The sequence below is a fragment of the Tamandua tetradactyla genome, chromosome 6 (assembly GCF_023851605.1).
Source record: "Tamandua tetradactyla isolate mTamTet1 chromosome 6, mTamTet1.pri, whole genome shotgun sequence".
NCBI classification, from domain to species: Eukaryota; Metazoa; Chordata; class Mammalia; order Pilosa; family Myrmecophagidae; genus Tamandua; species Tamandua tetradactyla.
Window position 1 is genome coordinate 16,408,850 of NC_135332.1, and position 22,751 is coordinate 16,431,600.

Genomic DNA, 22,751 nt, shown 5'->3' on the forward strand with positions numbered 1-22,751 from the left:
GTGCACGTGGTGATGCTTCGGCAGCGGCCAGGAGGGGGCGCCGTGGGGCCGGAGTCTGTCAGCAGTGAGGCTGCTGCGTGCGCAGTTTCTGGTGACGTCTGGGCTGGCGAGGGTGGCACTGAGAGGAGGGTGCTGGGGCGCAGGGGCCCGGGTGGGGGGCCCGGGATGCTGGGGGGCCGCCCCCAACAAGCTTCTGCCCTAAGAAAAGACCAAGCATCACCAAACGGGCCGGGTCTACCCCCTCAGCGGACTGTGTGGCCTAGGGCTAGTCTGTGGCTCCAGCCACCCTTCCAAGCCCTGACCTCTGACCCGAGCCATCCCCAGCCCCTGGGCAGCCTTTCCGAGCTGCCTTCCCACCCCGGGGCCCGGGCCGGGGGGCGGGGGGGGGGCAGGGGCTTGGGCCTGGGCATGAGAAGTTTGGGCCCTCCTGTACTCCGTAGCAGGGCGCAGTGCAGCAGCGTCCGGTTCCCCCTGGGGACTGGGCAAGAGCACAGGGGGTTCCTGCCTGGGCTGGGCAAGGGGCAGCCCCCAGCCCCGAGCCAGGTGCCCAGGGATGGGCTGGGGACACCAGGGGCGGGGAGCTGGGCCTGGACGGCCGCCACCGGGACCGCAGAGCGGGGCAAGCCCTGTGGGCCGCAGGCCCGGGGAGTTGGGCAAGCCCGGGGGGGGGTGCTCAGCAGGGGTGCCATGAGGAGGCTGGAGGGGGGAGCCGGGGCTGGGCGTGGGGGGCGAACGCCCCGGGCGCCATCTGTTTCCCGGGCAGCTCTGTGGCCATGGATGTGTTCCAGAAGGTCGAGAAGATCGGAGAAGGCACTTACGGGGTGGTGTATAAGGCCAAGAACAAGGAGACCGGGCAGCTCGTGGCCCTCAAAAAGATCAGGCTGGATTTGTGAGTGCTGGCACGGCCCCCGAGAAACACCCAGCCCAGGGCCACTCAGCCCTGTCCATTCCCTCATCTCAGAATGCTGCGCTCAGTTCCTTCTGTGAGTGCTGCCTAGTTCTATTCAGGCAGCCACGGAGATGCAACCCTAACGTGTCCTCACCCCAACCCACTGCCTCCTCCCTCCCTCTGGCCCAGCTTTGCCCCTGGGCCCAGCTCCCTGAGGCTCAGATGGGTTGTAAGTAGGTGCCGAGGCACACAGGCTCCCATTCGCTGGGGGTGGGCCATCCTTACAGGAATAAGGAACACAGAAGTGCTCCCTCAGCTCCTGCCTCTAGGCCTGCTCACAGCTGTGCCCTCCTTCCCTGCAGGGAGACTGAGGGAGTCCCCAGCACCGCCATCAGGGAGATTTCCCTGCTCAAAGAACTTAACCATCCCAATATCGTCAGGTAAGTGGGCAGAGGAGGCAGGGAACTGGAACAGTGAATGCCAAGCCTACCTGAATCCAGCTAGGAGCTGCTGCATCGCTGGCGTCTCCTTGCCAGGCTGCTGGATGTGGTGCATAGCGAGAAGAAGCTTTACCTGGTGTTTGAGTTCCTCAGCCAGGACCTGAAGAAGTACATGGACTCTAGCCCTGCATCTGAGCTCCCCCTGCACTTAGTCAAGGTACCAAGGCAGGGCTGGGGAAGATGAGGTATCAACCCACTGAGCCAGCCCCCAGCCTCTTCAGCTGGCTCCTTCCCGTGCTTGCTGTTCCAGAACTACCTCTTCCAGCTGCTGCAGGGGGTGAATTTCTGCCACTCTCATCGGGTCATCCACCGAGACCTGAAGCCCCAGAATCTGCTCATCAATGAGCTGGGAGCCATCAAGCTGGCTGACTTTGGTCTGGCCCGCGCCTTTGGGGTGCCCCTGCGCACCTATACCCACGAGGTACTGCTGGGTCAGGGGGAGAGAAGGGCAGCTGGAGGAATGGCACCCAGGAACGGCTCTGTTTTCTTGTCCCTCAGGTGGTGACACTGTGGTATCGTGCCCCCGAGATTCTCCTGGGCAGCAAGTTCTATTCGACAGCTGTGGATGTCTGGAGCATTGGCTGCATCTTTGCAGAGATGGTAAAGAGGGACAATGCATTGCCGCGGGTGTGTGTGGGGGGGAGGCGCGTGCAGGCAGGTGCGCCTGCTGGGAGCCGGGGCTCGCTGCTTTTCCTATTAGAGGTGGGTTGAGGGGTGTTTGAGACTGGCTAACAGACTGAGGAAGGGGCTTCATCCCAGGAAAAGCCCTGGGAAAGATATCTTGAGGGTCACTCCCTTCGTTCTGGCTGCTCGTTGGTAGCAGAGTCTCTTCGACCAGCAGGGGCTCTACTCTTTCTCCTTGGCCCCGTCCAGGTAACCCGCAGAGCACTGTTTCCAGGCGACTCTGAGATTGACCAGCTCTTTCGTATTTTTCGGACCCTGGGGACACCCAGTGAAGCCACGTGGCCAGGAGTCACCCAGCTGCCTGACTATAAGGGCAGCTTCCCCAAGTGGACCAGGAAGGGGCTGGAGGAGGTTGTGCCCACTCTGGAGCCAGAGGGCAAGGACCTGCTTATGGTAGGTGCCAGGGTAGCCCTGGCTGCTGCCCCAGCCGGGAGGACCCCCTCGGCCAGCTGACCTCTTACATAACCCGCACCTGCTGTGGCTTCACACTAATCTCTTCTCTGACCCTTTATATAACTGGCTTGTCCCTGTCCTTGTGCGTATTGATTCTTAATCTGGAAGCCACGCTGCATGATAAGTTCAAAGTTCATCTGCCCTTATAAAGCTCCTCTTTTCCAGTTAGCTTTTTTTTTTTCCAGTTAGTTTTGTTTTTATACCCTGAGACTTGCCCTTTACTCCTTGTATTTTTACTTCTTTCCCCTTGTGGCCGTTATTACCCCATCCAAGCGGCAAGCTTTCCTGGTATTCCCTGTAGTACCGTCAATGCTGGGCAGTCTTCACATGAGGCTGTTCACAACAGGCTGTTCCCTGTTGCCTGCGTGCCTGCCACATTCCTCATCCCCCCACCCTGCAGTCCCTTTTATAACCACTTGGACTGGTCCCAGGTCAAACTGGTCAAAGCCAGCAGTTCTTGCCCACATAGGCTTGGAGGACTTAGTTCTCTCTTTAATTTGATGTTGGGTCTAGGGAAAGCCATGCAGTCTTTCTGTCTCCGGGCTGTGAGTCCAGCTTCCCGTGGATGTCTATTGACCCTATGTCAGCAGGACAGCATGGGCTTCCGGCCAAGGCTATTAGCACCCCGTCCGGGGTACCCCAGAGCAGCAGGTCCTCCCACTCAGGGTTGGACTTAGAGGCTGTGGGACAGAGAGATGGCCTTGTCTGCTATCTTATAATGTTAGCTTCTCCTTCACCTCCCTTCCTCCTCTTGGAATTTCTAGCCCCACCCTCACATGTGCTCCCTGGACAGGTGTGGCTCCCTGCTGAGTCCCTGACCAGTGCAGAGAGAGGTCTCTCCACCAGGGGCAGGCTGGGGCCTGGACACCTCAATAAGGAAGTAGGGAGACTTGACTCAGCTTCAGTTACCCAAGACCTAGGGTGAGTCAAGAGAGCCCAACTAGAACTAGCTCTTTGTCCCCAGAATGTGGGAGGCTCCAGAATTTCTTGTGCACGAGGTGGGTGGTAGGAGTTTCCTGCGATGCTAGGTTTGAGTCAGCCACGTGGGGCCTCAGAGGGCCCTGCAGCTGGGGTCCGGGAAGGTAGCTCCTCTCCCTGCCCTGCCCACACCAGCCCCAACATCTTTCTTTCTTCACAGCAACTCCTGCAGTATGACCCCAGCCGGCGGATCTCAGCCAAGGCAGCCCTTGCCCATCCGTACTTCTCCACGGAGCCCTCCTCGGCCCCCCGCCAGTATGTGCTGGAATGTTTTTGCCGTTGAGAATGTGTGAGGCCTACCACCGAAAACCCTCTCTCCAGCTGCTGCCCTTGCAGCCTCCCACCCACTTCCCAAGAAAGAAAACTAATCGGGGGAGATAGAAAAGCTACAAGGAATTTGGCATCAGCCGTCAGAGGGCTGAGTTTGGGTTAGTCCAGCCAGCAGGTTAGCGAGTTGTTTGTTGGGTTTGGCAGTGCCATTTCAAAAGAGGAAGCACAGATGCTTCATGCAGGCAGAGGTGGGGGGTAAGTGAGAGACCGGGGCCTCTGGTGCTGTCACAGCAGGTGCCAAGGAGAGAGCAAGAGGCCCCCAGGGGTGGGCCAGGAGTGCCAGCTGCTCTTCACCTGCCCCAGCCTTCAGCTTCACTCTCCATCCAGACGCTGAGGGAAGGGGTGACCCCTGCTGGTGTTCTTGGATTTAAAAATGTTTTGGGGAAGAGTTGAGTTCCAGTTAAGAGTCTCAAGTTAAACAGGAAGCGGGGTGAGGGGGAGGAGAGAGGGAATTTTCCAGATCCCAGGATGGGAGTTTGTGGCTTTTCTCAGTAGTTGTCTGCTCACCTGAAATACGCCTGTGCGAGTTTGCCTCTGGCAAGAATAAAAAAATAAAAGCGTCACGTTCCTCAGTTTCTTGTTCATGGAGTGGGTGAGTGGGGCTGGGTGGGAGGAGGTTGACAAAAGGGTTGGAGACAGTTCTTGGCCTGAACGGAGACCCAGAACAGAGAGCGTAGGAAACTGGGAAGGGGTGGGTGGAAGAGTTTGGATCCTCTTTCAGGATCTCTTTCCACGAGCTGCCCAGAAGCGAAGGAGCCACAGCCCTCTCAAAGCGCCAGTGTCCTGGGCAGGGAGAGTTGACTGCACTTGCTTCCCAACTCCGTAAGGACCCAAGTAGCGCTGTCCCTCGGGCTCCTACCCCAGACAAGCTGACTCTGTTTCCAGACATGAATGGGAACTTATTTATTAGAAGCATGGGGGGGTGGGCAGGGGTAGAAAACAGACCTCCGGATCTTCCAGCCTGGAGGTGGAGGGGAGCCCAACACCGAGAACATCTGAATAACAAAACAGCAACCAGACAGCTGGGAGACCCACTCCCTGGGCGAGGGGAGCTGCTCTGGGGTGGGGGTTGCACGCCCCTCACCCACAGCCACCGCCCCCCACCCCCCCACTCTTTGGGGCCTGGTCAGCGCAGGGAGTGCCGGAGGCTGGGGGAGCAGGGGCGGGGGCAGCGGTACCCCTCAAGCGCGGCCGGGAGGAGCAGCAGGCCGCTGAGCGGGTCCTTCCGGCAGCGCTCCATGGCCTCCTTGTAGCTGAGCCGCTCCTTGGAGATGGGGTCTGTCAGATCCTTCTCGTAGCTGGCCTCATCCTGCAGGAGCTGCGCCAGCTCGTGGCTGAGCATGCCGGAGAGCACGGCCTGCGGCACCGGGATGCGGCCTGTCCTCCTGGGGTCAATGAGCCCCCCGGTGAGGTGCTGCGCCTGCAGGTGTGGGAGCGCGCTCTCCCGGGCCATCCAGCCCTTCCCCACGGCCTCGCCCACCGACAGCCTCTTCTTGGTCACGGGGTCCTCGATGCCGGTGAAGGCCTTCTGGGCGTTGAGCAGCCTCTGGGTCGAGGTGTTCTCGATCAGGCCCCGCTCCAGGGCCTTGTGGACCGAGTAGCGCTCCCGGCTGAGCAGGTCCACGATGCCCCCGGTGGCTGCCTGGGCCTCCAGCAGCTTCTGTCCCGTGATGGGGTCCAGCATGTTCTTGGCCACGGCCGTCTTGATGCTGCACTTGTTGTTCGTGGTTGTGTCATAGACACCAGCGATGGGGAAGCTGTCGTCACTGAGCCCCAGGGAGAAGCCCGGGGAGAAGGTGCTGCCGCCGCTCTGAGGGGCTGGGGAGGTGAGCGGGGACTTGGAGATGATGGAGCCGATGGAGGGCAGGGAGCAGGGCTTGGTCTCCCCGGCCACAAGCAGGGCGAACTCGGAGATGGACAGGCGGCCATCCCTGTAGCGGTGGTACTCCTCCTTGGAGATGCGCCGGCAGCGCAGGGCGGCCTCGATGGAGTACTGCTTCCCGCTCTTGCGGTCCTGGAGCACCGACTCCTCCCCGCAGGGCCCCGACGTGGTCACCTCCTCCCAGTCGCACTCCAGGTCCTGCAGCTGGAGGTACTGGTCCCGATCGATGATGCCCCCCAGGTAGGCCTCGTAGGGGGACATGTCCTTGCCCGTGTCCGGCTCCAAGATGGAGATCTTGGTGGAAAGGTTGGTTTCCCGCGTCTGGGTCTCCTGGTTGAGCTCCTCCCGGCTCACCTGGGTGTGGAGGTCCCGGAGGGTCCTCTCCTTCTCGTAGATCTGGTCCTTCTCTTGGAGGATGGCCGTCTCCAGCTGTGACAGCTCCTGGCCCCGCTGGGCTGCCCTCTGCCGCTCGCTCTCCGTCTTCTGGCTCAGCAGCTTCGACTCTTCCTGCAGGTGCAGCACCTTTTGCTGCTTCTGCCTCTCCAGCGCCCACAGTTCCTGCTGCAGCTGCCTGCGCTCCTGGCTCACCTGGTCCCGGGCCTTCTGGAGCTCAGCCTCCTCCCGGGACCAGGTCCTCCCCAGCGCTTCAGCCCTGTCTACGCGCTCCCGGAGCCGCCTCACTTCCTCCTCCTGGCCCTGCCGCGCCGCCCGCGTCCGGCTGAGCAACTCCCACACACGTGTCCGCTCACTCTCCAGAGCCCGGTCCTTCTCCACCCTGATCACCTCCTTGTAGATGGTTTTCTCCTGCGGCTTGGTTTTCTGGAGGACGTCAATCTCGACCTGCAGCCCCTTGCACGCCCGATGCAGCTCCAGAGCCCGGGTCTTCTCCTGGTCCAGATCCCGCCGCAGGGCCTCTGTGGACTTCTCCAAGTCCGGGTTCTTCTCCAGCTTGACCACTTCCTCCATGATGATCTTCTCCTGCACCGTCGGGGGCCGCTTCTCCAGCTCCTGGATGCTCAGGGTCAGCTGCCGCAGCTCCTTCTCCACGGCCAGCTTCTTGCTGCGGTCCTCCTGGAAGCTGAGCAAGCCCTCCTGCTCCTCCACGCCCGCCCGCAGCCGCTGCACCTCGCGCTCCAGCTGTCGCCGGCGGCCCGCCTCCTCGTCCAGGCTCCTGCTCAGCCGGCTGTGCTCTTCGCGGAGCTGTGGGTCCTTCTGGGTGACCACCACCTCCCGCACCACCACCTTCTCCTTGGGCCGCCTGCGCTCCAGCAGCAGGTACTTGTTCTGCAATTCGTAGACCTCATCCTCGGTGGCCCGTCTCTTCTGGGCCGCCTCCCGCACCTCCTGGCGGAGCCGCTCGGCCTCCTTCTCGAGGACCGGGTCCTTCTCGTGGCGCACCACCTCCTTGGTCACCGTCTTGGTCTCCACCTTGGACCGCTCCCGCTTCCACTCATCTCGCTCCCCCTGCAGCCGGATGAGCTGCTCCTGGGACCGGCCATTGGCATTGACCAGCTCGTTGAGCTGAGCCTTCAGCCGGTCAATCTCCCGCAGCACCTCTGGGTTCCTCTCATGCTTCACCACCTCCTGGGTCACCTCCTTGTACTCCACGGTGGGCTTCTGGGCCCGCAGCGCCGTCAGGTCGGAAAGCAGCCTCCGTACCTCCTCTTCGATGCCGCTCCTCTTGCTGGCCATCTCCTGCAGCTGAGCCCTGAGCCGTGTGATCTCCTGGGCTGTCTCCGGGTCCACCTGGAAGACCTCATGGACTCTCTCCTGGAGCTCCACTTTGGGCTTCTGCTTCTCCACCATGCTCAACTTGCCATGCAGTTCCTTTAGCTCTCTGGCCAGCATCGTGCTCTTCTTCCTCTCCTCCTCAAGGAGGCTTCTCAGCTTGCAGGACTCTTGGAGAAGGCCTGGGTCATGCTCCACCTTCTTCACCTCTTTCACTATGACCTTCGGCTCCACGGAACTGATCACCCGCTCTAGCTCTTCGATGCGAGCCTGGAGCTTGCCAACAGCCTCCTGGGCCATCTTCCTGCGCGTGGCATCCTCCTCGAGCTGCAGCCTCAGAGCTCGGGCTGCCTTGACCATTTCCAGGTCCTTCTCCACCTTGACCACTTCTTTGACCACAACCTTCTCCTTCACAGTTGCCTCCTGCTGCTCAAGGGCCAGCAGCTCCTTCCTGAGCTCTTCCAGCTGGGCAGAGATGGCTGCATTCTGCCCCCGGAGGTGCTGGATCTCGCTGCTGAGCTGGGCAGCCTGGCTGTCCAGGCCGGGGTCCCTCTCAATTTGGGTGACCTCCTTGGTCAGCAGATGAGGCTGCATGTTCTTCCTCTTGCTCTCTAGCTGGGCGACCTGCTGGGCCGCCATCTCCAGGTCTGCCTGCAGGCGGGCTCGCTTCCCACACTCGTCCTCCACCTGGGACTTCATCTTGGACAGGCTGCTCTCCAGCTGGGGATCCCGGTAGAACTCCACCACTTCCTTCTCCTCCAGCCTCTCCACAGGCCGCTGTGTCCTCAGCTGCAGCAGCCGGTCCCTCTGCAACTCCAGCTCATGCTGAACCTGGGCCACCCGCTTCCTCTCCGACTCCAGCTGCATTTTCAGTGCCTCTGACTCCTTCCCTGCTTGCACCAGTCCCTCAGACCTCTGGTCTGTGACATGGGTCACCTGGCTGTCCTCACTGAGCTCCTTCTGCAGAGTGAGAAGAAGAAGGGAAAAATACAGGGGTGAGGGAGAGGAAAGGGATGAGCCCCATTTGCCACCCCAAGCCCCCAAAATCAAAGACCCCCTCCATGATTCCCCTAACTGCTTGGTAGGTCTTGCCTGAAGACCTGAGATGTTTGGATGCAGAGACTTCTAGAGGACCCAGTAAATGCCCATGACATCAGGACACAAGGCGGCAGCACTTGGGCCGAGCTTGCACCAGAAAGTGCAGAGATGACAGGTTCTCCCTTCCAAAGCCCTCCCTTTTCCCCACCCAGGCCCCCAGAGGTGGACCCCACACCCCTCTGGGGGGTTGCTGGGGCAGGGCAGGGTCAACAAGACACATGGGGAACTTTTGGCTCCTGGCCTCCCAGGGAAGGGGACTTTGGTGGCCTCCTGCCCACTGCAGTCTGGGTCCTACAGCTGAAGACTTCACAGAGACATTCTGCTGTGTGTGGGAAGAGGTCCTGTCCCCACTGGAAGATTGCCCAGTGGCTAAGCTGCGGCCACACTGAATGATATCTCCAGGGCCTAACTGGATGGACAGTTGTAAGAGCTGCAACCTCTCTCAACCTGCTGAGCCTGCTGGGGGCCGAGTGCTTCAGGGCAAGGAGGAAGGCTAATGACTGGGCTGGTGTGGGTTCTGCAGGAGTGGAATGGGCATCGTCTCTGTACCTTTTCCAGCACCTTTCTGACAAACTCCAGCTGGTGCAGCTGCTGCTGGTGTGCAGCTGCAGCCTCGACGTAGGCCTTGGTCAGGTTCTTCTCCTGGAGAGAGCACAGGGTGGGAGAGGGAGGGCAGGGTGAGCTCCCGCTGCGGAGGCTACAGAACGGTACCCAGGGGCACTGAGCCTGCCAAGTTCCCCCTCACCTGGGCCTGGATGCTTTCCTGCAGTGGAGCCACTCGGGGTTTCTTGGGAGTTGATACTGTCAGGGCAGGCTCCAGGCAGCTGCGGTAGGTGTCTGCCTGCAGTTCATAATCCTAAGCAGAAGGGATGGACAGGCTAGAAGTCAGTGGGGGAAGCTGGTGGGGAAGGGCGGAAGGGGACTGGAAGAGGGGGTGACAGTGGATGGATAAACAGGGACAAACTGATGTGAAACTGCTTACTTGGAGAGCTGCCTGCAGGTCCCGGGAGAGGCGGGACACCATAGCCCTGTCCCGCTCTCGGCCCTGGATCTCCTGCGTCAGCCTCTGCCAGGGAAGAAGCAAGAGTCAGGGAAGCTCAGGAAATGCCACTCACCCCAAATCCCCTCCAGTGGGTGCTTGCAGGAGCACGGGAAGCCAGCATGCACTGTGTGGAGACCTGGATGTGGCTTGGGTCAGGGAAAGCGGTCTGGGGGAACCACACCTAAACCGAGACCTGTGGGCTAACGAGGCAACCAGGTAGAGGGGTGGACTGTCCTGAGCAGAGAGCACAGCGTGTTGGAGAAAGGACAGTGCTGTGGCTGGGGGGGTGCATGGGCCAGCATGATCAATGAGGAGGCCACGGTATAAGTCCAGCAGGCTGTGTTCCAACAGAACTGGGAGGGGAGGTGGGGGTGCTGCTGGGGAAGGGGCACCTTCAGATTGTGTCTAAAAAGCTTGCTCTGGCCACCAAGGGGAGAATAACTAAGGGGGGCCAGGACTGAAGACAGAGAGACCCATGAGAAGCCAGGGCTGACATCCCAGTGGCAGGATGGCCCAGGGGACAGAAAAAGGTGGGAGGTCTTTGGAGACGTAAAGGGTGGCACTGGCTAGGCCCAGGGGAGGTGGAGAGGTCCAGGTGGTACCCTGGACTCTGTCTGGGACACCTGGGAAGAGGAGGTGCCCCCCTCTGCAGTCATGCTGAGCAGTTTGGGGAGAAGAGAGGAAGTCACTTGGGCTCATGCTGAGCGTGGCTTTGGGGAGCCAAGGAGAGAGGGGAGTTGGCTATATGGGAGGGAGTGCAGGCTGGTGGCCCCATGGGGAAGCTGAGAGCAAAGAGATGGGCCTGGGGCTGTGGGAAGGTGACAGCTTCTAGGGAGAGGGGGTGGTGAATGTCAGAAAGAGGGTTGGGACAGCTTCTTGCCCTGGCTGCAGGTTAGAATCACCAGGGAGTTTTATAAACACCCCCTGCTAGGACCAGGCCAGATCAACTAAATCAGAACTGCTGGGGTCAGAGTATCAGGTTTGTTTTTTCTTTAAGTTCCCTCGGGTGAATATAAGGGGCAGTCAGGGCAGCAGCACCTGGGACCTTGTAGAGATGCAGATTCTCAGGCCCTGCCCAGGCCTCCTGCTTCAGAAACTCTGGGCAGGGGCGCAGTGGGGGCGGGGGCAGCAAGCCGAGGGTGTATACACTTTATTGTGGTAACATATATACAGCATAAAATTTCCCACTGTCAAGCATACAATTCAGTCATGTCAATCACACTCACCCATAAAGCTTGTGTTTTAACAACCCTTCCAGGTGATTCTGGGTAATCACGGTGCTAGAACTGAATTCTGAGGGGCAGTAGGTCGATAAAAGGGCCTCTGACCAGAAGAGGAAGGGGGAGTCCTCGGTTCCCCCAGCACACAGCCTGCCGTGGCCTCCTCGATGCTCACCTCGCAGCACTGTCCTTTCCCTGGCATGCGGCGCTCTGCTCGGGACAGCCCACCCGTCCACCCGGCTGCCCCGGTAGCCTGTAGGTCTCGGCTGAGGTGTGGCTCTCCCAGACCGCTTTCCCTGTCCCCAAGCCGCACCCCACAGTGACTCCCGCAGCTCACTGGACTCCTCTGTCCAAGCTGGTGTCCGTGTCACAACCTGCGCTGCGGCAGCCTCCCCCACGGGGCTGAGCCACTGAGGGCTGGGGCTCGGCCCCCACCCCCGCTCAGTGCCTGAAAGAGGAACCCCTAGGAACTGTGTGGCCTGATGTGAAGCCCATGGCCCACCTCGGGCCAGAGGCAGACGGGCTGGGCACCCCGGGGAACATTTCAGGGGGTCGGGGGGGACGGCCGCGTGCTCTGAGCTCTGGGGTCCTTTCACGTGCTTCTGAGTTGGGCCGCTAGGGGGCGACCCACACACACATGTGCAGGAGGCGGCCAGGGAGCTGGACGGGGACTTGATCCAGCCCCGGGCGGCCGGCAGCCCCCAGCCCCTCACCTTCTGCGCCTGCAGCTTGTAGGCGATCTGGCTTGGCCCGTCGCTGGGCTTCACCTGGGTGCGAGGCAGATGCTCCAGCCAGGAGCTCAGGTTGTCCCTGCAGTTTTTGAACTGCTGGTAGGTGAGGCCAGCATCCTGCACGATCTTCTCCCTGCAGGACGGTGACCCCAGAGCAGGGCTGAGAGCTGCCCTCTGGGGACAGGTGAGCAGTGCAGGAGGCTAGTGGGCAGCTCCCTTTCTGGGACAGGTGGAGAGGCCTACATGGCCAGCCCTGCTGCTCCCTACTCTCGCCTGGGCTCAGAGATGGACGCAGCAACCCCTGCCAGGCCCACCCCGGAAGGAAGGCACTGTAATGAGCCCATCTTAGAGGTGTTAGCTGAGCCTCAGAAGAGGTGAGCTGCCGGCTCCAGGTCACACAGCTTGCCGGCAGCGGCCTCTAAAGCCCCAACCCAGCCCGGGGCCCCCAGGGGCAGTCCCCAGGCCTCATGGCTTGGCCACTCACTGCAGGTCCAGCTGGTCGCCCACAGCGTGGTAGCGGTCGGTAAGCGCCTGCACCCGGTGCCGCTGCCACAGCAGGTCCTGGCAGAACTCCTGGAAGTTGTTCTGCAGCGCCCCGCACGCGTGCTCGGTGGCCTTCAGCTCGCGGTGCAGCCGCAGCACACAGGCCTGCTGCTCCAGCAGCTTCCTCCGCTGGTGCTGGGGGTGGGGGGCACGGCCACAATACACCCTCGGGACTTGGGGACACGCATGTCCACCCTCACCCACCCCTGAGTATTCGGTCAGGCCGGGCCCCGCAACTCCCCAACCGGGTTGGCCAACCGGCCTATCACCTGCAGCTCGCTGACCCGCTCCTCCAGCGCCCCTGGGCTCGCGGGAAGGGGGGCCTCCTGGGCCAGGCTGGACTCGAAGCCTCGGATGACCCTGTCCGCGTCCTGGATCTGCTTCTCCAGGCCCAGGGCAGCCTTGGCCCTGCGGGGGGGTGGAGGCCGAGGGTCATTCGCCCCTGGGCCACACCCCCACTGCCCTGCCTGGCGGGCCCCTCCCCGAGACACTCACTTCTCTGCATAGAGGGTGCACAGGAGCTGCGCGTCGCTGTACTTGTTCTTGACGTTGTTGAGGGCCACGGGGAGCTGCAGGGCGGCGGGTCCCGCAGGCTGCGCTAACAGAAAGGCCTCACACTCCCGCTGGGCAGCCTCCTTCTCAGCTCCCAGGCTCTGCAGGCGCTGGGCCATGCCCTTGAGTAGAGATGGCCGCGGTCAGGATTCTCTGCCCTGGGCAGGTGGGTGGCCCCCTGTCCAGCCTTCTTGCCTGGACAACCTTCTTCTGTGCCCATATGAGGCAAAAAAGGGTAACAGCTATGTGCTTGGGCTCAGGGCCCTGGTCTTACTAGTTACCATGTGGATGGTCTTGGGAAGGTCAACCTCTCTGACCCTCAGTCTCTTCATCTACAGAATGGATTGATGGGAGGATGAAATGAGCTCCTGTATGCCTGGTGCTTAACAGTGCCAGGCACACAGTGACCTCCTACGTCACAGTGCCACAGCCCTGTTCACAAAACCTCCAGGGCCCCACCCCTCCTGCTAGGACCAGGTACCACTGCCCTGGCTCAATCCACTTGGAGTGATTGCATTCATTGGTTTATCATTCACCCCTTTGCCCCGTAAATCATGTTCAGCATCTCTGCCAGCCACTGTCTACTTTCCAGACAAACTGGGCTTCTCACGGCCCCTCAGTGCTCCAATGTGGCTTCGGGACCCTGGCTCAGAGCTTCCCGGGGTGGGCTATAGGCTGTGTGCCAGCACATGGGCCTCCTCTGCCACTCCCGCCCTCCCCCCACGGCGTCTCCTCGAGAGCTCTCCCTCGGAGGTGCCCTGCATGCTGGTCTCCAACTCAGGGCAACCCCCCACCCCACCCAGAACCTGCCACACCTTCTGCTCATCCCTTTCCACCTGTGGCAGCCGCGCAGCCCCTACCCAGCACACCCCCCACCCCAGCCAAACGGCCGCCTCCCGATCACCTCCTTGTCTCTACAGTCCCTTGTGGAGTGGAAATAACAAATTGCCCAATAATGTGAGCAACATGATTCAAATGTTTTAAAAACCAAATGCAAACAGTGTATTTGAACATAAACCGGTCTGGAAGGCTAAAACCCCAACTGCTACCCCCCAGCATGGGGAAGGGGCAGCTTTCCCTCTCAGCTTGCCAGGAGGGCTAGATTCACCTTGCAGCAAGCATACTCTCTTGTACTGACGGTTACACAATGCTGCAATCTCTTCATGGAGGCTTTCCACACTTTGAGCCAGGAGAAATCATCCCCAGAGAGGCTGGGGGCTTCCTCGCTGCTCTCAGGAGCTCTGGCCAGGACAACTCCCTGGGTGGGGGGACCCTAGTCTCTGGGCCCCAACCCAAGTGGGACTTCCCTGAGCGTTAGCACATTTCATCCTCAGTGCAAGTGAGCCGGGAATTAGTACCTCTATTTCACAGGTGAGAAAACTGAGGCTCAGAAAGGTTAAGCAACTTGCCCCAGGTCACACAGTTGCTCGGTGGGGGTAGTCAACATGGAACCCCAGCTTGTCTGAACTCCAGACTCCCTACTTACCTCCTCTCCCACAGGTCCCAGTGGCTGCTCCCCATTGCCTTTTCTTCCCCCAGTGTGTGCCCCTCGAACATGGGGGTCGTTCATCCCTGCAGGGCCGGCCCCATCGCCCACCCACCTCCTGGCTGCAGAGGCGGCCCTCCAGGTCCTCCAGGGGCGTGCTGCGACTTAGCGGGTCCCGGGCCCAGGCCAGCACCTGCCTCTCCACCTGTGCCAGCTCACCGCCCAGCTGGGTCATCTGCTCCAGGAGCTTCTGGGCCTGGGGGTCAGCCGGGGCCGGGCTGGCTGGAGCTAGGGGTACAGGGTGGGGGTGAGGAGCTGGGTCTGCCTCACGTCTGCCCAGTGGGCCCCTCTCTGGAAGGCCACAGAGGGGCATAGGGGCAGGGGCGGCTGGAGGCAGACAGGGCCCGAGCGGGGACGAGGGGGACAGCCCCGGGCACTTGCTAACCCAAGAGGTGGATCCCCTAGCCCAGGGCCACCCCTGCCCATTGCAGTTCCCTGGAAGTGGCCGGATACCCCCTCCATCTCAATGCCCCCATCGCATGCCCTGGCCAGCCCCTGCTACCGGTGGGCTCCACAGAACTGGCCTTCAGGCAGCTCCTGACTGTAGCCAATTTCTGCTTCAGGGCCTGCAGCTCCGAAGCCAACCTGGAACGAGGAGAGGGTCAGGGAAGGGTGGTCCTCCCTCCACGCCCTCCCCAGCCCCAGAAGTCCTGGCATCTGGACAGGGGTCTGTCAGGGACTGCCCTCGGACGCTGCAGGGCCTGGCCTGGGCCCACGGCCAGCCTCCCGACCCGGAGCATCACTTCAGGGGTCCTTGGGGCGGGGTGGGGAGGATGCCGGGCAGCCCACCTGGAGGCCCTGGCCACAGCATCGGGATCTGGTGCCGGGATGCAGAGGCAGGCGGCGGGGGCGCGCTTGGTCTCCCCGCTGGGGCCCCGCACCACCCAGGTGTGCGGGTCACTGTTGTCCAGGAGTGTGTACCGCTCACCCAGCAGCAGCTGCACCTGGGGGCCACGCAGGTGGAGAGGTCAAGGGCCAGGACACTGGGGGGCAGGGCCGAGGGTAGGGCAGGGCTGGAGAAGGGGACAAGGCCGAGATGGGGTGGGGACTGGGGACAGGGACAGCTCAGGACAGGAGCGGGGGAGGAGCGCCGGGATGGGGACAGGCCGGGGCAGGGCTGGGGGCTGAGGCCCTTACATCTCCCGAATCCCAGTCGCAGAGGCTGTCGGCATGCAGGGGCTGCTGGGGTGGGTTCCTGCGCAGAGGCAGAGGTGCCACCTCCGGGGCCCACCGCTGCAGGTCCCCAATGGTCCTCTCGGCCACAGCCAGCTGCTTCTCCTCCACCTGCCAGGGGCCCAGGCAATGGGGGCTCAGCCCAGGCTCAACCCCACCCCTTCATGGGCATAGGGTCTGCAGGTCAGCCAGGTAAAGGGAACCTTCCCAGGATAGGGTGGGGGGCTGCCCAGCACCTCACAGCCCTTCAGGGGGGAGCCTCAAAAATCAACCAGACTGCCCCTCTCCTTACAGGTGAGGAATTAGGCCCAGATGGAGGAAGGGCTTGCTGGTAACAGAGCTGGGGGTACACTCCCCAGGGAGGCAAGAGGGGAGGGGTGAGACCCAGACAGATGCAGGCCAGTACCCAGGAGTGGGGTGCAGATGGTGGGGCTGGGGCATGTCTCACCTCCAGCTGTTGCAGCAGCTCTGTGGGGGCCCCAGGTGGGCCCCCGGGGGCAGGGCTGTACTTGGCATCAAGGCTGGAGTTGAGCTTGGCCAGGGTCTGGCTCACTGAGTCGGCCTCTTCCTGGAACTGAGGTTGCTGGGTGGTCAAGGGCGGGGCCCAAGGCAACCCACTCCTCCAACCTGCTAACCAGGTAAATCCAAACCAAGTGAGCCCAAACTGGCAAGCCCAAGCTGGTTAAACTCAAACCAGGGAGGCCCAAACCAGGTAAATCCAAACTGGTTAAACCCAAACCAGGTAAATCAGGTAAACCTAAACCAGATAAACTCAAAGCAGGGAAGCCCAAACCAGGCCAACTTCCCCTGCAATGGCCTTTCCACCAGGGCAGTGGGAACTTTTTAACTGGAAAGCTCTGAAAATGGGGCATTCTTAGTTCACTGCACTTAGTTTATCAAATGCATCCTAAAGCACTTTGGGTTTTCACTCTATGGAGGAAAGCAGTCTCAGGGTGGAAGTTGGAAAATGCTCTATAGAAAAACCTTCAGTGGTTTTTCTATAAAGCAGAATCACTTTGTATAAAGCAGAATTAATGACCAAGCTGAGGTCTTGGTGTTGCGGATATTTGGGGAAAAGGCCCTTAACCAAAACTGGAAAAGAAACAAAACGCCTTGCCTTCTGTGTGTCTCAAAAGAATGTGAACCATTTTGCACAAAACTTATTGAAAAAGAAAAAAAAAAAATCCCAGCCGCAGATGGGGTTTCTCAGCTCTTTTCTCCTGATTCCCGCCGGCAGTGGGCATTTCTCTGCTTTCCCCGCTGCCCAGCACGCACACCTGGGCATCTGCACGTAGGGGAAGAGGAGGGCGGTCTTCCCTCCACGAGCCAGTGTCCCCGCGCTGGGGGGTGCTGGGGCACCCCTGGGAAGTCCCCCCCGAGGCCGGGTCCCCGGGGAGCCCTGCCCAGCGCGCGCTGCGGGCTCACCCGCCGGTAGGCCTCCACGCGCTGCAGCTGGCCCTCCTGGCAGATGCACAGGTTCAGGAAGTTCTGCCACTCCACCTTGAGGGTCTCCTGGTGGGCCTGGGGACAGCGCACCGAGGTTGGCCCCCGCCTTGAGCCCCGGCCCTCTCCCCGCCCCCGCGCGCTCTCTCTCGCAGCTCCGCACCTGGATGGGCCCCGCGGCGGGGTGCCTGAGCCCCAGCATGCGCTCGCCGTCGTCCTCCAGCTGGTTCACGCACTGCTCCTGGCCCAGCAGCTCGTGCAACTTGAAGTGCTGGGGAAGGCGGCGGCGGGGGCAGGGCAGGGTGAGGGGCCGCCGGGGAGGGCAGGACGTCGGGGAAGGGGGGGGTTCCCTGCCCCCCCACCCCCACTCCCCACCCCACCCCCGCCCCCGTGCGCTCTGACCTCGTACTCCCGCCGCACGCCCGCGGGGTCGGCCAGGAGGTCGCTCCAGTCCTGCTGCAGGATACGGCGCTGCTGCTCGGCCAGGGCGCCCAGCTGGCGGGCGCAGCCCTGCAGGTGCGTGTACAGGCTGCCCAGGCTCTGCCCGCGCCACGAGGCCGCCTTCTGCGCCCGGGGCCCGCCGCGGGGCCGAGAGAGCAGGGCCGCCGTCAGCTGCGGGCCTCGGCACCCGCCCGGGAAGGGGCAGCGGTCGGGCCCCCCTGCCACCCCCCCAGCACCCACACTCCCCCCGCCTCCCCCCCCCCGCCTCTGTCTGCTCACCAGCAGGTCCTGGTACTGGCTTCGGATGGTGGATGCGTCCTGCTTTGACCCCGGGGAGGAGACGGGGGCTCAGTGAGAGGCGGAGCGCAGGGAGCCCCAGGGTGACGGTGGCCCCTCCTCAACCCCCGACCCTCCAACCCAGGCTCCATTGGGACCCAGGGGACGTTAAGGATGCAGTTGTGTCCCATCAAAAGATACACGACCTAAGCCCCTCCCACCCCGCACCCCCGACCTGGTCTGTGGTGCTTGGTTACAGCAGCCTGGGGAAACTAAGGCAGGGGCAGCTGGAAGGGTGGGGGGCCGGGGCTCCCACCGGCCCGATGAGGCCCCACAGCTGCTGCCCGTAGGCCTCGATTTCCTTCTGCAGGATGTTGTGCTCCGCCACCTGCTGCTCCAGCTCGGCCATGCCGGGTCCGTACTGGCCGGCGCAGACCTGCTTCTGGAGAGGAGACGGCCGTCAGCCCCGCCCCCGCGCCCTCCGTGCTCCGCCCCCTCCCCCCACGTTCCCGCTGGGCAGAGGGTCCGAGGAGGGTGGGGGGAGGGTGGGCTGGTCAGGGGAGCTACCCAGGTGAGTGGCCTGCAGTTCTGCGGGGGGGGGGGGGGGTGCGGGACAAGCCTTTCCCCAGTGAGCCGTGCAGGGGCCTCGAGTCACCCACTCACTCCCTGAACCCCACCAGTCCCCTGTGCCCCTGACCCCTGACTCCTCCAGGACCCTGAGCCCACCTGCCCCATCCATCCCCTCTTCCTGTCCCTTTGCTGCCATCAGGACACTCCTGTTAAGGCACCAAAGTGAGACTCCCCTCCAGAAGTCCAGCTTTGCCCTGCATGCCCCAGGCTCCCCCCTGGGGAAGGAGCCTTCATTTCTGGAATGTCTTCTCCTCCACCCTGCAGCCCAAGTCCACCAAGCTTCCCATCTCCCTGAGCCCTCTCCACACACCTCCTACAGGAAGCCTTCCCTGAATGTGCCAGCTCCTCTGCTCAACCCCTTCGCAGGCCCCCCAAACCATCCACAGGCCCAGAACCGGTGAAACAGTTCTCCATCCATCTCTGTGTACTGCTGGGGCATGACTCTGAGCTCCTCGCAGGCATCTCAGGTGTTGGGGGGGGACCCTGACCTTTTTCTGCTCCAGCACGCGTGCCCAGTCCACCTTGGGCCCCACGTCGGGCGGCAGCACCATCCTCTCGTACAGGGCGCGGTATTCAGCACACTCCTGGGTCACCCGCTCGTGCAGCTGCTTGATGCTGCCCGGGGCGGGGGGGGGGGACATCAGGGCTGGGCTCGGGCCTCCCCCAGGTCCCCACCCACCGGCCCCCAGCCCACTCACTCCTTCTCGATCTCCGCAGCCTGCGGGTGCTTGAGCCGCTGGGCCTTGTCCACGTCCAGGAAGAGATCCTTGAGCAGCGTCTCGGCCTCCTTCAGGCTGCGGCCGGTCTCCCGCTGGTGCTGCAGCAGCTGGCTGCGCTCGCTGTTCAGCCGGTCCTGTGGGCGTGGCCCGGGCCGGGCAGCAGGGACCAGGGCCCCGTCAGGGCCCAGAGCTCACATCCCAGCTGCTGTCCCCGCGGGCCTGACCCCTTCCTGGCGGACCCCAGCACATGGACCAAGTTTGGAAATGAGGGGAAGACGGCCCCTCCACCCTGAGCCCTTTGATCTCCAAAGTTAGAAGTCCAAGAGAGAGGGGAGGCAGAGCCCCCTCTCCCACTGTGGTGTTTCGGGAGCACTGTGGTGGGACAGGTGGAGAATGAGGGGCTCCCCCTGCACCATCGGCAATGGGCATGTAAAAGGGAGAAGGTGAAGTCCACGCCCAGGGGCCATCTGGTGGGACACCAGGCCCCCGGTGCCACCCATCTGCCCCTAGGCCCCCATCTACTCCCCAGGCCTTGCCTGCTGCAGCCTCTTCTGGGTCTCCAGGATGTCTCTCTCTACTTGGTCGGCATTGGCTTGCATGCGGGAGATGAGCAGGGCCAGTTCCTGGGTGGTGGCCCTGGGGGGGGGGGGGGGTTTGGGCAGATGGCACCGTGGTGGAAAAAGGCCCCCCTGTAAGACCCCCCTGTTTCCCCAGGGCGGAGGGCTACCCACCCACGTGGCGTCCCCTGCCCTGTCTCTGGCCTGTCCCCAACCCCCCACCCCACCACCACCCCCCGCCAGCCAAGCTCGCTGCCTGGGAGGGAGGAGCCCGGGACCTCGGGGGCTTTGTGCTCCCTCCTTGGCAGAAGGCTCTGAGATCCCACATCCAGGGGTGCACTGTTCTCACAGCAGGCGAGGGTTCCTGCAATGTGTGGGGCACCATGGAGCAGGCGCACCCCTGGGCGCCCCAGCCCCAGCCAGCTGTCCTGGCAGTGAGCTCGGACCCCGCCCAGCTCCCTGCCTGCTCCCTTTGGTGGGCGGGTGGGTGGCCCAGGGAGTGAGGGGATGCCCAGCTCAGCCCCCAGCGGCCAAGGAGGTGCAGCTGAGCCTTGGGGGAGGGGCATGGGCTCCTGGGGGAGCACCTGCCCCCATACTCTAATACCCTCCCAGCCCTGTCTGCTCCCCAGGGCTTTGCCTGTGTCCAGGCTTTGTCAGCCATCTGGGGAGCTAGGTCAGTTGTGGGGGACAGGAGATAGCTGGTGTACCCCAGCAATTTCCAGATTGGGGGGTTTAAGGCCCAGACCAGGCCCTGACTTGCTCTGGGTCACAAGCTCATCAGGAACTGAGCAATCTTGACCAGTGTCCCCAAGGTCCTTTTCCAGGCATTTGTTCTCGGCAGCCTTGACCGAGCCCCTGCCGTGTGCTGGGATGCGGCGCCAGGCAGACCTGATAAGAGGCAGAGGGGGCCCGGGCCGTCAAGCCCCGCAGCCTGTAGCCTCCAGGCTCTTCCTGGGGGTGGGGTGAGGGTGGGGGTGCCTTGCTGAGCAGGGCCTTGAACCAGGGGCTAAAGGACAGGCCCCCCAGGCAAAGGGGCAGTCCCTGAGAAGACTCAGCCATCTGGAAGAAACGTGGCCAGACAGGTTCCAATTGACCCTTCTCCCTCCCTACTGCTGTGTGACCTTGGGCAAGTTACTTAACTTCTCTGTGTCTCAAGTTCCTCACTTGTAAAGGGGGACTTTCGTTATAAAACCTATTTCACAGGGTTATTGTGTTAAGACTGGATCCACTGAAGCATCTAGCACAGAGCCTGGTGGGGAGCTAGGGCCCAGCCAGCCTTTGCCTTTATTGTTATTTTCCCACTGGGACGTTAAGTGCCTGGAAGGCAGGACCTGTAGGTGCGGTTTACAGTGACGTCCCCACACAGTAGGTGCTCAATAAATAACTGCTGGATGAATGAGCCATGCAGACAGGGAATGAAGAGTCCTTCTGGGGAGCCACAGTTGGCGGAGGGTGGAGCCTGGGCGCCCAGTGCTCAGGTCCACCTACGGCAGGGCTTCAGTGCCCCAGGGGGACAGGTCACTCCAGTGAGAGTCTTTAGCTGACGCCTTTCTTGTCCGCCCAAGCCAGCCCTGGCGGTGGCACCCTGATCCCTATCAGGGTAATGGGTTCTCCCCCCCACCTCCGCTCCAGCCTTTCATCTCTGCTCTCATCTTGGTGCCCAGGACCCCAGGGAAGCTGCTGGGGGCCCGAGGCCCGGTGAGTGGGAAGAGTGCCCGCCCATCCCCCAGGCTGAGCAGGAGGCTCTGGGGGTGTGAAGCATAGAGCTGCCCAGAGGGGCCCTCTAAGGAGGGGAGACTGTAGGCTCCTGCCCTGTGCCCCACAGCAGCCCCCTCCCCGCATCCATACTGTAAAGGGATCACCCCAACTCTTTAACAAAACCCTCCATGCCTGAGCTGAGAGGAAGTTTGGAAGCTTCAGCCCAGAGGGGATGGCAGCAGAGCCCCTGCCTCCCTGCACCCAGGCACCCCACCCATTGTTCAGCTGCTCTGACCCTGTGCCCTGTGCCCACTCTGCACCCAGACTCCAGGGGTTGTCTCCCAGCCCCAGCTGAATTTTGGGGCCTCCGGTCTCCCAGCCGCGGGCAGAGGAGGGGCACCTGCTCAGGCCCTGTCCAGCACCTCTCCCTCACGGCAGCCCCCACCCCATGGTCCCAGATACCCCAGAGAAAGAGGGGAGCCCCGGGTCCTCCCTGCCTCCTGGGCCGGGCAGCCCTGGGACCGAGCCGCCCTGGGACCGAGGACAGAGCCCGCCCCCGGGCCCTTTGGCCTCAGGATGCAAATGCCAATCCTGAGCTGGTCCTGGGCTACAGCTGCCACCTTCAGGGGCTGCAGCACGGGGCCCGGGCAGCACCCCCACACACGCTGCCCCCTCCCCAGCCCCGCTCACCGGCTGTGCTTGCTGGGGGAGACTTTTGGAGAACCCCTGGCGGGGGATCCCTTGGGGGACCCCTTCCCCTGGGAGCCTTTGCTCAGCCCCTTGAACATGGTCGTAAACACAGCGCCGAGCTGGGGCTGGGCTGGCTGGCGGCGGCGGGCAGGCGGGTGTGCGTCCTCGCTGGCTGGTCGGCGGGGCTCTGGCGAGGTGGGGCTGCCGGGCACCGGGAAAGGCAGTTTCTGGGAGGCACCTCCCTGCAGGTGAGGGGAGTGAGTGGCCAGGCCCAGAGGCTGCCGCGCATGCACCCACACCCACCGCTCACGCCCGCTCCAGCACAACCAGTTTGGGAGGAAAGGGCCCAGCCCAGAGGGCGGGGCGGCCCAGCCTGCCCGGCTCCCGGAGAAGGTTCGGACTTGTTACACCCCCACACCCAGAGAGCGCCGCAGCGATCACACCCAGATAGAGAAATAGCTGGGCCAGGAGGGACAGACAGACAGACAGTTGCACGCATGCACAGCGCGCAGACCAATGAGGTCCGAGCTTCAGAGCTACGAGTCAAGGTTAATAAATGCAACCAATACAGGGAGGCGCTGCTATCAGGCCTGCCCCCCACCCAGACAGAGGTGGGGCTGCTCCCTGCCATCGATGTGGGTAGGGGGCTCTGCTCTCTGCTCACGGCCAGGACCCCCAGGCACTGGGGACATTCACTGCACACACACGGCACAGGGGTATTTTAGAAAATGAGCTCAGCCCTCGCCCCAGCGGGGCTCCCCATGCTGTGCCCCAGCAGTCCTCTCCCCAAGGCCTTCCTGGCAGGCGTGGTGTCCTCTCCCCAGTTTGCGGCCCTGGAGCCAGCCGGGTGCAGGAGGACACGCACCGCTGGGGTCCTCAGACCAGCTCCGAGTGGTGCCCCTCAGCCCCCAGCCCCAGCACCACCAGTGTCAGCCTGTGGGAGCCACT

At 62.5% G+C, this 22,751-nt stretch overlaps 2 protein-coding genes across 2 annotated transcripts; one reads left to right on the forward strand and one right to left on the reverse strand.

Moving 5' to 3' along the window:
- Positions 1-5: 5 nt before the first annotated feature.
- On the forward strand, positions 6-4,395 carry CDK3 (cyclin dependent kinase 3). The gene is made up of 8 exons (XM_077163886.1): positions 6-91; positions 764-889; positions 1,252-1,329; positions 1,426-1,546; positions 1,640-1,810; positions 1,888-1,989; positions 2,263-2,466; positions 3,665-4,395. The coding sequence occupies exons 2-8, from the start codon at positions 774-776 to the stop codon at positions 3,785-3,787; spliced, it is 915 nt and encodes a 304-aa protein (XP_077020001.1). The 5' UTR covers positions 6-91; positions 764-773; the 3' UTR covers positions 3,788-4,395.
- Positions 4,396-4,707: 312 nt separating this feature from the next.
- EVPL (envoplakin) lies at positions 4,708-22,006 on the reverse strand. Its single transcript, XM_077163889.1, has 22 exons — positions 21,804-22,006; positions 19,395-19,494; positions 18,838-18,992; positions 18,628-18,754; positions 17,826-17,951; positions 17,513-17,551; positions 17,195-17,356; positions 16,956-17,063; positions 16,775-16,870; positions 15,798-15,923; positions 15,314-15,460; positions 14,966-15,120; positions 14,679-14,761; positions 14,232-14,404; positions 12,574-12,752; positions 12,348-12,486; positions 12,020-12,213; positions 11,518-11,668; positions 9,525-9,608; positions 9,288-9,398; positions 9,092-9,184; positions 4,708-8,404 (listed from the first exon to the last, which is right to left on the reverse strand). The coding sequence occupies exons 1-22, from the start codon at positions 21,899-21,901 to the stop codon at positions 4,961-4,963; spliced, it is 6,090 nt and encodes a 2,029-aa protein (XP_077020004.1). The 5' UTR covers positions 21,902-22,006; the 3' UTR covers positions 4,708-4,960.
- Between the last annotated feature and the right edge of the window lie 745 nt (positions 22,007-22,751).

Excerpts from the sequence above, each read along its gene's own strand:
- CDK3 (XM_077163886.1), top strand. The coding sequence starts at position 774 with ATGGATGTGTTCCAGAAGGTCGAGAAGATCGGAGAAGGCACTTACGGG. Across the intron at positions 1,811-1,887 it reads TGCGCACCTATACCCACGAG|GTGGTGACACTGTGGTATCG; the intron begins GTACTGCTGGGT and ends CTTGTCCCTCAG. Across the intron at positions 2,467-3,664 it reads AGGGCAAGGACCTGCTTATG|CAACTCCTGCAGTATGACCC; the intron begins GTAGGTGCCAGG and ends CTTTCTTCACAG.
- EVPL (XM_077163889.1), bottom strand. The coding sequence starts at position 21,901 with ATGTTCAAGGGGCTGAGCAAAGGCTCCCAGGGGAAGGGGTCCCCCAAG. Across the intron at positions 17,952-18,627 it reads GCGTGCTGGAGCAGAAAAAG|AAGCAGGTCTGCGCCGGCCA; the intron begins GTCAGGGTCCCC and ends TCTCCTCTCCAG. Across the intron at positions 12,214-12,347 it reads AGCGGGTCAGCGAGCTGCAG|CACCAGCGGAGGAAGCTGCT; the intron begins GTGATAGGCCGG and ends CCCCACCCCCAG.